This window comes from Chironomus tepperi, unplaced genomic scaffold, assembly GCF_022539635.2.
Source record: "Chironomus tepperi strain 1889 unplaced genomic scaffold, CSIRO-AGI_Ctep_v1 contig_9, whole genome shotgun sequence".
NCBI classification, from domain to species: Eukaryota; Metazoa; Arthropoda; class Insecta; order Diptera; family Chironomidae; genus Chironomus; species Chironomus tepperi.
Window position 1 is genome coordinate 1,588,632 of NW_027226131.1, and position 15,947 is coordinate 1,604,578.

The window sequence follows — 15,947 nt, forward strand, 5'->3', positions numbered from 1 at the left end:
CATTAAACATACAGAATTGAATCAAACAACACAGCACTAACTAATCAACGTGTGAATATAGTTTATTTTAAAAATTATTTTTAACGGTAATAAATAATTTGAATTATTGGTCGTTCCGACAAATAACATCTTTTAACATACTGTAGAATCCAAAAGCTAATAATCAAGTTGGATTTGGAAAATTAACAAAAAATAGGAAATTAAAGGTTTTTAAACGTTTAAATTAATCAATTTGGATAGTTAAGATAGTAAAATATCGTGAGTGAATATTTTCAAGTATAAATTATTAGAAAAACTGTGAAAATTTCAGTGTGATGTAAATTGTTTCTATATTTCTATTAATTGGACTGATTTATGCTAAGTAAGTCGTTTTTTTAATATTGTGAAATATCTAAGTAATCTTCACGTAGTGATTACTTTGATAAACTATTAAATTACGTGTAAATGTTACAATTTGATAATTTTTCAAGGAATTTTTAATTCAGTTTTCTTCTTCGTCACATTTCTAGAAAAATAAAAATGGTCATAATAAATGTTAAAGTAAAAACGTTAGATTCGCGTAATCATGACTTTACAGTCGATGAGGAGGTAAGTTATCATAAAAATTAATTAATAATAGTAAAACGTGAAAATTTTGCAAAATTTTCTGAAAATTTCCATACCTTTTGTGATACGCCTAATTAAGGAAATTTTCCGACATCCCAAAACATTTTTCTTTATCTAATGACTATATTTAAAATGTTTTTAGATGACAGTAAAAGAATTTAAAGAACACATTTCTGAAAAAGTAGAAATTACTGCTGACCTTCAGAGACTTATTTATTGCGGTCGTGTCTTGAATGATGAAAAACCGCTAAAGGAATATGGTAAGTTTAATTTATAATTCAAGCATAGTAGATTATTCGTAATTATTTATTTCTCTATTGCACTCAATTTTAGATGTTAATGGAAAATGCCTTCATTTGGTTCAAAGACCACCTCCTTCTTCAAATTCATCGACTACAACCACAAACAATGAAGGAGATACAAGACGTTCAAGATTACGTGATTCATTGCCAGATTTTGAGAACTTGATGATGGGAAGTTTCTCAATTCCAGTTCCTGGTCCGACAAATATTGTAGGACCTGCTCATACGACAACATCATTAAATCCATCATCAACGCTTTGTGGCAATCGTATTACAGTAGCACGTCATATGCTACAATGTGCTGATAACATAGCGGCATATTTGGAAAATCCTGAAAATGGATTAAACAATCAAAATATGGACTTACTCTCACAGCAGACAATGGAATCCACTGTATTAGAAGTAGGCATTTCAGCTGTTACAGACGTTGATCTTCCACAACAAGATGTCCAAAATATTGTACAAGCATTTCAAGGAGCTGTTTCAGCTGCATTTCGTCAAAATGGAATTAATAACATTACTGTTCAACATAATGATCCTATTACTTCTGGACCGTCAGGAACAACAACATCCTCATCAATTACTATTGAATTTCCACCAAATATTGTTGGAACTGATTCTGGAAACTCTGCAACATCACAACCTACTTCCGATCAAGAACCTAATCAGCCACAAGATGTTACTACACCATCACCAGCTCCTCCAGTACAACAAGAACAACCTCCAGCACAGCCTCCACCTCCCCAACCATCTGTATTTAATACAATTCCTACATCTACAGGAACAACAGTTCAAAGCGGAATGACTGGAGGAAGAAGACAGCAAACAACGAGTACTCAAACTTTAGGAGAAGTCGTTGGACAAATGAGAACCGTTCAGAGACGATTAGATCCATTTATTCAACAATATTATGATATTTTACAAAATGACCCAGCATTTCCCGATGATACAGCTCGCGAAAATGCTCAGCGCATATTTGATAGAGTTTCAGAAGCTTTGCATTATATGTCACACGCTCAACATGCTATTTCCGATTTAATGTTAGATTTAAATCTTCAAACGCCACGTCATTTGTGTTGCCGACCGATATTAGTAGAACAATCTGCATTTGTAAGCTCAGGAATATCCGCTTTACCTCCTGTAGGCGTAAGTACTTTTAATTCTTTAAAATAAGAAGACATGTAATTAATATTTAATCCAATTTCTAGAGCATAAATATAGGCCCTCTGTTTGCACGTGGAAACATCAATTTATCAAATAATAATCAGCCTAATGCTGCTAATCAAGGGCAAAATATTAGTAATAATAATAATAACCCTAGTACCATCAACAACAACAATACGAGTAATGGTAAGTATTGTACAGCATAAAACAAGGCATGAAATTGATATGATTTTTATTCTTAGAAAATATGATTCCACCATCATTGTTTTCGGCATTCGGAATTCCTCAACCGAATCCTGCGCAACAGACACAGCAGCAGCCAGCAGCACCAATGCAAGGTGCGACTCTATTGAATTCAACATCATCAGGCACGAACACAACTAACAATCAAACGACAGCATCGAGCGGAGCAAATAATCAACAAGGTCAGTTACCAAGAACACGAATCTCCCAGCTGTTTGTTCCAATTTCGATGAATCGATCACGTCGTGTAATCTTACGACGTTCTTCAGGTTAGCCTCACTTCAATGATAATTTAAAAAAATGAAAAAATGAACCAAAAAAAAAAGTCTGAAACTAGAAAAATGAAAATTTTCGCAGCACGATGTGTAAAATTTTTTTGTACTTAAATTAAGCGTGTTTTGCCAAAATTTCCTATTTGTTAGAGATTTTGAGGATCTCTAAAGTACGTACAATGATTTTTCTAAAGGAAAATTCTTCTACTTTATTTTTTCTCTATTTTCATACAAAAAACAAAAAAATCTACTTTTTAAACTCTACCTTGATGTTGTCCTCAAATTCGAATATATTCTGTTATATTTCCACAAAAAAATGCATAACAATTTAGACTTTGATGATGCTGGTGACTCTCCAACATCGGAAGATATCAGTATGTCTTAGTTTATTAATTTTTTTATTATATCTAATTTATAATTATATATTTTGAGCTCAAAGCATTTTTATATTTTTTGGCATATAAAAAAAAAATTCGAAATTTTTGTACATAACTCTTTATAGAGGGTGTATCTAGCATACCAAATAGTTCTAGGATATGTAGGGAAATTTCATTTTTTGAAGACCTAGTAAGACATTATTAAATTGTCCTTAATAAGCACAGATCATTCAGTAAGCCCACTAGGGTACCCAAAAGGGGTTCTATGCCTGTTATGGTATGTAGTCAAGTATCATAATGGAATTGGACTTAAGGGAGACTTCTCTAATCTTTAACAAATGACAGACAGAAAACTACACTTTCAGACACAGAAATTTATCAGAAAACCCCATTTCCAAAGTTCAAATTATTTTTAAAATAATAACGGACAGAAATTTTTTAAAAAGTAACATTCAAAAAATTCTCAATTTTAAAAAAATAACGGTAAATTTTTTTTGACTCAATTCTTATTAAGCTCTCTATGAACTTTCTTAAAACTCTCTCATGTTCTTACTTCGCTGACCGAACAGATCAATTTTGATCCATCGTCTCTCTTAGTTGACGTTTTAAGCTGACTGTCATTAATCAATTACCATTGCCCAAATGCTACAGTGTCTCTGTCAGCATCCTCTTTCCAATAGACATTATTCGCACGCGACATAATTTCGAATAACGTACTTCACTTTGGCAAGTTAGCACTGTGATCGATTAGAATAGAATAGTTAATTAATTATGGATACACCCCTGTCTCACTAAATTAAGAGCCTGCTTTAATAACTATGATTTGTTTTGTTTTTAAAAAATTAAACAAAGGCATATAAAATTAATATCACTAATCAAAAAATTGCATATACTACGCATGTGGACATGTGTAATGTAAAACAATCACGCTTATTTTGTTTGTCCTCCTTCATAATCAAGCACTTTGTAGTGTGACACAAGATAAAAAAAAAAGTTCAGAAAACAACAACAAAAATAACAATCAAGTCGAAACAGCTGGGTAAAATTTATTCATACAATTCCTTCTTTCTATTTTTTCTTTTCCTTCTCTTCCTCCCCAAAACAATTATTTGTTCATTTTCTAGCAGGCCAGAATCGTAATGCAAATAATAATGAGCGCTATCGTAATTTCATACAATCAATAATTTCATCGGCTGGCCAACCGAATGCTGAAGTGCATATTATTAATGCCAATATTTCAATTCCAGTGCTAAATTCGTTGCAAAATCCAAATAGCAATCAAAATTCGTCGTCGACAAATGGTGCAACAAGCACATCAACACCAACGGAAAATGTCACGTCATTGCCAGAAACAACACAGGCTCGAGTTACAACAAATACTCAGCCAACGACAAGCACTCAAACGCGCTCAACAAGTCGACCAATTTTGACATCAACGACACTTCCACCGACTTCGATTCGCAATTTTAGACCTATACCGGCAAACAACTTCTTATCATCCTTTGATAGGTGAGTCTTACTGCTTATTCATGTCAGTTCACTTCACTTCATGTCGGTTCAGTTTATTTGAATTTTTGAAAACCGTTAAAATTTGAATTTATAAAACCCGTTATTTTTAAATTTAAATTTCTGAATAATTAATCAACTTACTCCCCAAAATATAGATTTTTACCATGCAACAGTCACCATATTCGTGATGATCAAAATCAATCACAACAGCAAAATCAACAGACACAAACAATTCATGTTCGTCCGCAACGTCGTACAGTCTCGTTAGATAGAAATTCAATGAGACAAGCACCAGCCAATGCAACAATTCATATTCCAACACCATTAAATATGGATCAACAATCTGCTTCATCGACAATTGGAAATAATCGTTACCGACATTTCTCTGGTGTTAATAATATTACAGATGATGAGCTTGATCATCGTTTTAATATATTTGGCATTCAAATAAGCCTTCGTGACTTAGATAGCGTAACACCTAATTTTTATAATACACAACGTGATGGCTTAAGATCATATTTAATGCAAAACTACTTCAGTAATAATGAAATTAATGACGAAACAATATCAAATGCGACTCGTGACATTTTAATGGAACTAGAGAAATATTTGGAACGATTATCGATTTATCAACATCCTGATTATGATGTTCGTAAATCAATTGAAAATTTGATAGTAAAGTCATTGCCATTTTTAATTAATTTGATAATTGATGATGAATCAACAGATTTTGGCATTAGAATAGAACGTTTATTGGTGACATTTTTCGAAAATGTCTACATGATTCTGGTCAAATGTATTGGAATTAGGGATACAGAAAAATATTTAAATGATATTGCAAATTTAATTATGACTGGCGAAGCAGCTCGTGGAAATTTAAGCAAATTCCCAGCTTATGTTATACAGACCTTCTTAATTGAACGACGCAGTTACGATTTATCAGAAATACAAGAATTTCTAATCATCAAAAGACCCGCACCTCCAATTGTAAGTCTCGACATACTTAATTCTAATTATTCCTCATACTTAATTCCATGGATTTAATTTTAATCCTTCAGATTTATTTTTAATCCATCGAACTTAATCATAATTTTATTTCAATTTTTAAACAGCATGAGACTCCAATGGAAGTAGATGATGAAATTATGGAAGATGCTGCAATGAATATAATAGAGGAAGAGGATGAAGAAGATTCAAGCAATGCAATTCAGCAAGAAGACTTGTTAAACGAACCATTGCCGATAATTGAACGATCAGAGCCATGGCATGCACAATTTCCATCAAATTGGTTGCCGATTATAACTAGAGACATTTCACGTCAACGACGACAGGTTTGTAGATGATAATTATCAAAAAATTTAAATATTTTTGTCTATTCTTAATATCTTTTTATTTATATAGAGTCCACAACCAGCATATTCAGACGCTTATATAACAGGAATGTCTTCAAAACGTCGTAAAGTTTTACTTAGCAAGAAATCGTCAACAAATGTTCAGCATTTAATAGCAGATGATGTTCGCAGTGCATTGCATGTGAGCAACAAGTCAGGACCGTCTTCGTCAAGTGGTGGTGGTTCATCAAGCAACAATGCTCCGATAGATGAAATTGTATCGTCAATTTCTAATGATCCAACTATTCAGAATGCTTATAAAGATGAGGTTAAGGGTAATATAAGTCAACGTTTAAAGAATGACCCAGATTTTGAGCCCGAAAAATACCCAAATTCATCAAAATACTTTAAATGAACACAACTTAGGCTGATTGGTATGAATTATATTCTCTCATCGATGTTTTCTATCTTACTATTATTATTTTACATCATAAATTAATGGAATCAAGCTTTTCAACTTTTTTTATTATCATATTTTTTGTTCTCATTCATGAATTAAAAACAAAAAATTTTTAGTACTTTTTACATATTCCGGGAAAATTGATGTAATACATCAATCAAGTTACTTTCTCTGACATATTCAAATTACACAATACACAAGAATAAAAATATAATTAAAAAGTATGGTTTTTTTAAAAAGTAAAAAATGTCAAAAAATTTTGATTCTGATGTAGATTTTTTGGAGAAAGATGAATTAAATACTTTCTCAATTATTTGAAAATGTATCAAAAAAAAAAATTATGCATGACTCGCCCGTTACAAGCGAAATAAAGAAAAAAATCATCTAAAAATTAATATCTGAATGTCTTTTGAAATTCCACAGTATTGACATCATCTAATCTAATTTACTTTTGGGTCTTCTTTTTTCACAGATTAAATGAGTTGTTTTGATCGTTTTCAGACATTGACTGGATTATTGTTTGCTTCATAATAATATGAACGAGAAATTGTTCAGGAACATTTCATTTTGGTTCAGTTCAATTGAATTTTAAAGCGTTGCTTTAGATCCGTTAAAAATTTAAATCTTACAAAAGTGGTAAAATTCAATTACAAAACCGTTAAAAGCTCGAATTCTACAAAACTGTTAAAATTTTAACTCTACAAAAACCGCTGAAAATTTCAAAATTTACAAAACCGTTAAAAATTCAAAATTTTAAAAATCGTTTATAAACGTTTTATGAAGTTTTCAATGCTGTAAGCAGCAATCGTTTCTGAAGAACAGTCATAAGTTTAAGCCTTTTGAATAAATATCCTCGTTTAATATTTTTATCATTTTAAAGCGTTTAATAAAATTATCTTGTAGACGCTTTATCCATCAATATGCTAATGATAATTTCAATCATGTGTTTTTTTAATTCTTTGTGTCGTTATCTAAACGACGGTGCCTGAAATAAGACGACGGAGAAGGAGGTGGAGAAAAAAAATATCAAATAATTAAACAAGATGATATCATAGTTAATGGCCAGCTACTGGTTTCCAAAATTCTTTTTCTTCTCTCCACTGACTTTATTTCATTAGCTTATCTTAATTTTATGATCTCAAATTTATTTTATTTCATTCGTTTACACATTCGAAATGATATCAAAATATCAATTTTCAAAAATATATTCTTGTTTCCTTCTTTCTCGAGAAATTCCTGTCGAGCTTTTATTTTGTGTGTTGTGGTCTACACATGCTCCAAACTATACAACAACCACAATAAACTTTTACCAATCAAATTTTTCATTATGCATAAATAACATTAATTATCATGATTATTTATTTCGTATCAATAAATTCCTTTTGAACGAGCCACTAGCACAAATTGTGACAACCGTTTAACAAGCCACTGGTTATTTGTAATTAATGACATCAACGCATTTTTAATCATGTCGTGCAGCTTTGTTCGGAAGATTTTCACTTTATGAGACATCAAACGGATTTTTCAAACCAAAAACATTTGTATGGTTTTACATATCAAAAGTCTAACATTTGTATGGGTTTACACATCAAAAATCCACATTGAATGGATTTTCAAATTTCAAATTTTTTAAAGTACGTTACATTCTTATAAACTTAATTTCTAACTTATTGACTATAATTCCATAATTTTACAATGCTATAGACATCCTGCAAAGCCCCTGACTCGATAACAAATGTCTTCAAAGCAACAAACGGACTAAATGACTTAAGGAAATATTTTCAATACCTCATTCTTCAGAAATTTGATCTTAGTGTCAATTTTTTTGTGTTCTGCTCTGCTATGCTAAACGGCGCCTGAGTCAAACAGTGCGACGACTGTCGAAACGTGCGAACTTATAATAAATTAAATTAAAATTGAATATATTGAAAGGACATGTCTGAATTAAATATTAAATGGAATGGGAATGGGTAAAGATTACTAGCAGTGGCTACTCGATGAACAAGTAAAACTTGATGTCTATTCAATTTATGGATATTTAGTCTGAACAAGAGAAAGAGGAAGCATTTAGACTTTTAAGTAGAATTCGACAATCGCATTAAAAAAAATGACAATTAGACATGGATTATTATAAATTTGATCTCTGCTCTGTTGAGAGGATCAATGCAATTAATATCATCGACAATAATCAGAGAGAATGAATATCAGCACGGAAAGTGGAATCTTTTTGTGTGCCTCATTTTCTCGTAATGTGATAAATGTAGTGGCGCCAACAATCGTAAGGTATTTTGCCATGTTATGAATTCCCTTTTCCATTCACTTCTCCACACCACAAATCATATCACCTGACATTAAATGCCTCCGCCTTTGCAAACGCAGATTCTCTCGCATTTACAGCTTTTTGACGTTCGAGAAAAACAAGTGCGAATATTTTTCCTGAATATTTCTCGGCTTCAGGATCATTGCGATCCGTAATAAAAAAAATATTCATTTCCATCTAATGAAAACGTGCAAAATTAAACGCTGTCTGTTGATGACTGCCTCTTCTAGTATCAATTAAAATTTTCTGCATGCTTTCGACGTCAATGAATAATATTTTCATTCCGATTTTTCTTTGCGTAAAAAATATCTTAGCATGCTTTCTTAAGTGGAAAAGTGTTGTAGGTTCTCAGCTTGTCCGGAAATCAATAGTTTTGAAATCTGGGTTTTAGATGAATGACTCTCATTCCGATCTTTTGCAAGTATTAAATGATACTTTTCAGGTATGATTTATCAATGTCCTATTCGTAAGGCATTCTTTATTTATTCAGCTAATAATAACGATTATAAAGTCGCGCGGAAGTTTAAATTTAGACACGTTTGTTTTTATTTAAGAAAATAATTTTTAATTAATTATGTGATTACTAGGCTTTTTTTTAAGTAGGCAAGGAGTGTGTGATTCCCTAAGCATCTAAAGAATTGTGCTGTCGTGAAAATTTTCGGGAATAAACTGTAAATTGCTGAAAATTTTAAGTTTTTAATTTGTACAATTGAATTTTTAAATTTTAATTTTATATTAAGTTGCAATAAGTGAATATTGTTTAATAAATCATGTCTGATCAACAATTCATCGATTTGGACATATCAAATGATGAGAAAAATGAGATTTGTTCAGAAGAAATCGATAATACAGCCCATGAAAATGTAAAGGACCCCAATTATAACTTCAGAAAAAAATCAACAAGGAGAAAGGTGAGTGGTGCTACTTTAAGGAAGCAGAAACCGAATGCTTTGGTGTTTTTTGAGTCTGCTAAAAGAGGAGGGAAGCTTTAAATCTCATTTATATCCCTTGCCTTCAACAACACGACTCAGCTGTGCAACTAGCAACTTCATTGTGATGTAAGTAATAACTTTATAGATTTTCCTGCGCTTTTTAACTAGACATTTACAATTTTTGCTACTAGTTCCTCTTTCCCTTCAGTCTCGCACTCCTCGCATTTTCCACTTAGATGAAGATTTTTGGCATGCTAGAAAAAAAAATCATTCATAAATTCTGTTTCATTCATATTTGCTTACTTAAAAATGTATATACATATTTTTTTGAGAAATATCAGTTCATTCACTTGCTAATTGATGACCATGAACTTGTTGAATGAATTCGAGTAAGATGCTTGTTGGGATCTTTAGATTCCCACATTGAATGGAGTGGCAAATTTAATTAATTTGAGAGAACTTTTCACTCAATTGATTGATTAGCAGCATTCGATTTTATCCACAATGTAAAGCAGCAGCAGCTACTTAGATAGCAACAGTAAAGAGGAAAAGAGCGGAAATGTAAAATTGATTTCCTGATTTATAAACTCAATTGATTAACAACATAGCTGCTTTTTGTCATTTACAGTAATGCATTAGATTAGTAGAGCAGCTTCCTTGCCTCGAAGCTATCGGGAGAAAAAAGAAGAGAAATTAATGATAAAATTGCAAACAAAAAAAAATGCAAATTCAACATTGCTCTCTTTATGGGGTTGATTGTAAATGACGTTCATCATATGCTCTAAATACTAAGAAATAATGAAAAAATTAAATTAAGGAAATGTACGAAGAGCACAAATCAGTTATTCAATCAAAAATCGGAACCCTTGCTGGTGTGAAAATATTTTTTTGTGCTGGGTTCGTCTTAAATTCGACATCATGCCATGCTATTCCGAGTGGCATAATTTCATAGTCATATTAAATTTTATATCTCAATAATCTCTAATGCAGAGATCTCGTCAATTTAAAGTTCCAAGACTCTGTATTCCGAACTCAGTGTAATCACTTTGGCGTATTGTGATGCTCATAAAGGATCACAGATAGTCTGTTACAACTAATATTCCTTTAAAGATGCTTGGAAATCTCACGAGGATCTGTGACTTCAGATTCTTAGCTAAAATGCTTATTGGAAAATTTGTAAAATGATTCATAATCAATGCTGTGAAACTTTGAAGTCAAAAAATGTCATTGCTGGAACAGAAACATAAGTTTACACCGCTCTTGGTGGAAATCTCTGAGCTCAAAAAACTTCTTAACATAGGACAATGATGAAGGAATGTCTACTTAACATGCGAACAGAAAATTTCTACTAACTATGTGCCAGAGCCACCAACAGAGTTAGATGACAATCCTTTTGCTGTAACCTAAGGTCAACATACAAAGGAACATTTCTACAAAAAGTAAGTACCCCAGGCACGGGATAAAGGAGTAAAAAGCCTTATTATTAGAATGTCAGATGTCATTTGTAAACCTCTCCCATAATTTTGTTGTTTTTGCCATTCCATTAGTTTATTTTTCTCCTCTCTACAGCTGCTTGAACTTTTTTTTTGCTGTTTGTTTATTTTCAGATGAAAAAAATGTATGTATCTCCTCATCTTCATAAAAATTCCTGAGAAAATACATCAATTTAAAAATGATTCTTGAAGATCTCTTGATAATTGATTTATGGCTTGTGCAAAAATATTTTCTTTCCAATGTGACTTTTCGAAATCCTCTATAGACTTTATGGAATCAACATTTGTATTTTTATAAATGCAAATACTTCAAAATCATATGATATTTTTCAATTTTTCAATTGATTCTCAATTGGCTTGTCTTTTCCACATTGGCAGACATTAAGTCTTGTAAGTAATTTTTCTTGCTGCTACATATCATCAATTTCCTTGTTGAGAATGAATACGATTATTTATCAGTTTTTCAAATCGTACTCAATTTATTCTTGCTTAGGGAAGCTTGTGTATTCTTTTTACAAAGGGTTTTACTTGCTTTGCTGGTCTAACTGATCAATTGGGATCTATGGTCTTTCTAGTTGGCGTTTAAAGCTGGCGACCACTGCCTATTTGTCTACCTGTTTAAAGTTTGTAGACTTAACCCCGCTCGGCACTCGTTATAGCAGTCAGCATGAAAATTACCAATTTGACAACATGTGAATGATATGTGCCGATAGTAATAGCTTCCTACTGATATTATATCCCGAAGTTCAATAACAGCCTGTTTGCAGTAGATCTGAAATTACTTCATTGATCCTACATTTCAAAACACTAACTGGCAAAGATCCTGCTATCATGCCAAAGAAATACCACTACGATACCTTAAAGCGGTATCTTTGTCTGTTAGGTTAACTTATTTGTGTCATTTGATTTTTAACGTTTAAAACACCAATGTCATTTCAAAGGATATTAAGAACTTTTGTTCTTTGAGAATATACCAACGGTAATTTTGTATTTGAACTATATGCAACTACAATCAGTTGATTTTCCCTTTTTATAGTTGTTAGTCCCCTCCATACAAATATCCAGTCTGTTTTTAAACTCCGAAGAATAAACAATTATTATTATTTAAATCCGTAAAGAAGTTCTTTAATTATACTTATTCAACTAGTTTATCTACAAAATTTTCAAATTGTTCATTTCTGAATCTTTTTGACATTTTGTTGGATCTTCCTCAAAACAAATAATACTTGATTCAAATTTGCATCCTTTTTAACATTTTAAAGGAAATAAAATACATTTCTTCAGTTACTTACCAGATAACAAAGAGATCAAGTAAGACAAAAAGATTAAAATCTAAATGCATTCCTTAATATCCTAAAATAATAATGATGCTAAGTATAATCTAAAGGAAAAACAAAGGAAGTCGTAGAATTGACATGTGGTAAGAAGATGGTTTCAGGAAATGCCTGACATCTCTTAAAAGGAATAAGAAAAAGAAAAAAAAAAATAGAAAGTATTAATTTCATTCAGCAGCAGTTGTCCACACGAAATAAAAATATTATGAGCGAATTAAAAAATAACTAAGACATCATAATCCAATTATAACTTAATAACGTAATTTTTCCCCTCAAAATTTTTTTCTTTCCTCAATACCTCAAATACTCTATCTTAAGTTTGTCACCTACGCAATAAAAATAGCAAAATATTTTAAAAATTCTGAGGATTTTCATAAATATATTTCTGTTAAAAATATAAATACAAAAAAACTTTTTTCCCACCATTTCATTTGTGCACTCAGCTGAGAATGCCGAGAATATAAAAAATCACTTTATCACCATCTCGTTGACATATTATTAAATAAGATGAAATTTTTACAGCCTAACCTATAAATTATCATGAAAATGAGAGAGGGACAACGACAACAAGAAAGAGTGTGTGTATGAGGAATTGAGGGCGTCACTCGATGTATTGGAATTGCGATTTATACAGTGACATTTGATTAGAAGCCGTTCAATTATCATTTTATATTCTGTAACAATCCCGGCTGGACATGTTCTTAGAAGGCCTCTAGAAGTGTATGTGTAGAAGCTCCTTTAAATAAGGTCTTCAAGTCTGATTTTGTAGATGACAAAATATCACAAGGACGTCCAAAGAATTCATGGAAGGAAGCTGTTGACCGAGACAGCATCAAGTAAGTAAGCAACAATGCTGAACAGCACAATGTGTTCGTTAGGACAGCACTATTAACGGTAAAACACTAGTTGCCATGATGGGGCCGTGACGGCTGACTTCGACCGATCTTTAAGGTGAAAATTCGGGTCACCGGATTGTGCTGCTAATTATCCATCCCCGATTGCATTGTAGCGCCACAATGCTACAAGTTAGATAAACTTCATTTTTTACCGTAAAAAATGGGTCAAAATCAGTCGTCACGGTGACGTCAGCGCAACTTCACGTTTTGTCGTTAACATTACGACAAAGCAGTACCTTAGCAAATATGTTGTGTTGTTCGCGATCTAGATGATTAGATTAGTGACCAACATTAAGATAGTTGCCTAAAAATCCATGTCTGTTGATAAAAAAATCATAAAAACACGCAAGATTTCGTATTTTCGTACAGCAGCACTTATAAGGATATGCCCAGATCTATTTTACTTCCACTGATCAGGTGATATGCGAAGATCTGTCATTGCCCTACGAGATACGAATAATAAAAAAGTCATGCTGAAATGGATCGTAAATCTTGTTCCTCTTGAGCTATTATTAACCAAATGATTTAATATTAAAAATCTATCAAAAAAAAAATATTAATAGCCACTCTGTCTTGTGTGGAATTTCGCGTTATAAATACATCAATAAAAGAGTAAGAGACATGAAGAATTTGAAGCGCGCTCTAAAAATAAATGTGATAATGGGGATGCCTTTCTATAAATAATTTTTGCTTTTTTCACACCATGTCAGGTCTATATTTATAAATATTGAAGCCATGGAAAAACAAGTCGTAATTATAAATTCATTAATGTCCGATTTAATAGAGACATTTGTAGCGGAAAATTTCTCTCGCTCTGTAAATGGTGGTTCCTTGAAATGTTTTTCGCAAAAAAATTTCTTGTTTTCATTGAAATCTAGTGATGATGACTTTCATATCCTTATTTGAATGAAGCTTTGTGCGTATTGATGCAATTTAATTGAATTGGTTGACCTCATGGGTCTGATTCACGATTGTATTCCATATATTATTTGTATCATTCACTAACTTGGAATTGAATAATTTTGTCTGAATTTTGAACTTAAACATGCCTTCCTGGATACTTCGCTACTACACGAAGACAGTTTCATTTCTTAACATATCCTATAGAATATAAGTGTCTTATCAAGGATGCCTTTTAGAAGTATCGATTGATCATAAATACGTCACAACTAGTTTAAAGAAAGTAAAAGTACAGTTGATGTCTAGTTCTTTTTGTTGTTTTTTGTCTATTTGGGTTGGTGTATACGTAGAATAGTGTTGTACTCAAGGGTTAGACTGAGAATTCAACTCACTGTGAACAAATTCACTTTTTCAATAAGAAATGATTGCCAAATCAAGCATTAGGATATAAAGATGCTCTCATGCATTTTGAGAGATTGTATTAAGAAAACTTATCTGAAAGTAGAAAATTTTGGGAATCAAACAGTTTTAACAAAGTTCTTTTATAGTGTTAGCGTTTAAAAAAAAATCAAATTTTTGACCGTTGAAAACTTCAATAATTTTGTATAATTGTGTATCTTGTCTTGTATGTCAGCTATCTAGTGGGTCACATATAACCTCAATCGTAACATTTACTGATTTCTACACGTAGACTCAATTTTCTACGTCATAATTGCAAGTTCACCTCATAAATGTCCTGATAATGAACTCATTTCCAGATTGGAACTCTCAGCTGTCTGTTTAATCTTTTCATTTCCAAAATTTACTGACCAAAACTAGATTTCATGAATCATGAACTCGCTCAAAAAAAAATATCAACGAGACTTTTTTTTGTGTTTCGGAAATATGAAGAAACTCACGAGAGACAAATACAACAACTGTACAAAAGATTCGAAGACCAAATGGTATAATTTCTTTTTTATTTTAATTAATTTTCAGGCGCCACCTTTTTATTACTAAAATTGCTTTAAAAGCTTTTAATTTTCAATAAATTTTGAATTTTTTTTTTTATTTATTTTTTCTTGGTCTCATCTGTTGGAAAATTTTGTTCGGGCATTAATCACATTGCAGGATACATGTGTGAGATTAATATGGTTCAAAACTTTTTGGATTTATTCATTAAAATTAGCTGCAATTTATGTTCTGGGTCTTTAATTACACTGTTTTTGTTCGTAAACTGACTTAATTGTAGCCAATTTTGTGATTTGTTGATGCCGTGGGATTGTTGGAGCCGGCAATCTTGGGAATTTATTTTGATTTATCACAAAATAACGGTTAAAAATTTGAAAATTTTGTCATTCAGCGTATTCAGCATGGATTCAAAAATTAAAAGTCCGTTGAAAATCAAATTTTGTTCAAATTGATAGAAACCAAAAAGCGGTTAATAATTTGAATTTTTTTTATTCAGCGTATTCAGCTAATAAAATTTCAAAAATTAAAAGTCCGTTAAAAATCAAATTGACAGAAAAATTCATTTAAATTGCACTTGCATGAGACAACAAAGTCAGCCATTTTATAAATCAAGCGGAACATAAAATAAGTAAACAATAATCTCAAGTAAATCTCCTCTCACCAATGAATTGTACGACAAATATCGTTAATTTTTCACTAAAAAGTACATCAATATGATACAATGTATAAAAAATGCCCCCATCGACAAAACAGAAACACTTTTCTTTCTTCATATCTTTTATTTTTTCCTCCTTGTTCTTCGCTCGTCTTCTGTGAGAGTTTCTCACTCACAACAAAACTTTTTTTTCTTTCTTAAT

General features: G+C 31.6%; 1 protein-coding gene across 8 annotated transcripts; it reads left to right on the plus strand.

The window, feature by feature from the left end:
* The first annotated feature begins 150 nt into the window (after positions 1–150).
* Positions 151–6,659, plus strand: LOC139085637 (large proline-rich protein BAG6). Of its 8 annotated transcripts, none has more exons than XM_070633742.1 (11): positions 151–361; positions 486–588; positions 749–866; positions 940–2,054; positions 2,117–2,258; positions 2,315–2,584; positions 2,920–2,961; positions 4,089–4,473; positions 4,629–5,460; positions 5,586–5,804; positions 5,875–6,659. In XM_070633742.1, exons 2-11 carry the CDS (start codon positions 520–522, stop codon positions 6,217–6,219), a joined length of 3,537 nt encoding a protein of 1,178 aa, XP_070489843.1. In that variant the 5' UTR covers positions 151–361; positions 486–519; the 3' UTR covers positions 6,220–6,659. The 8 variants fall into 8 exon arrangements, with proteins under 8 accessions (XP_070489843.1, XP_070489833.1, XP_070489854.1 ...); XM_070633732.1 differs by having other exon boundaries at positions 152–361; positions 510–588; XM_070633753.1 differs by having other exon boundaries at positions 152–361; positions 510–588; positions 4,092–4,473.
* Positions 6,660–15,947: the final 9,288 nt, after the last annotated feature.

What these genes read in the sequence shown, in the direction of transcription:
- LOC139085637 (XM_070633742.1), top strand. Translation starts at nt 520, where the DNA reads ATGGTCATAATAAATGTTAAAGTAAAAACGTTAGATTCGCGTAATCAT. An exon ending in CCGCTTTACCTCCTGTAGGC is followed by an intron (nt 2,055 to 2,116) that starts GTAAGTACTTTT and finishes TCCAATTTCTAG; the next exon opens with AGCATAAATATAGGCCCTCT. An exon ending in TTCTTATCATCCTTTGATAG is followed by an intron (nt 4,474 to 4,628) that starts GTGAGTCTTACT and finishes CCCAAAATATAG; the next exon opens with ATTTTTACCATGCAACAGTC.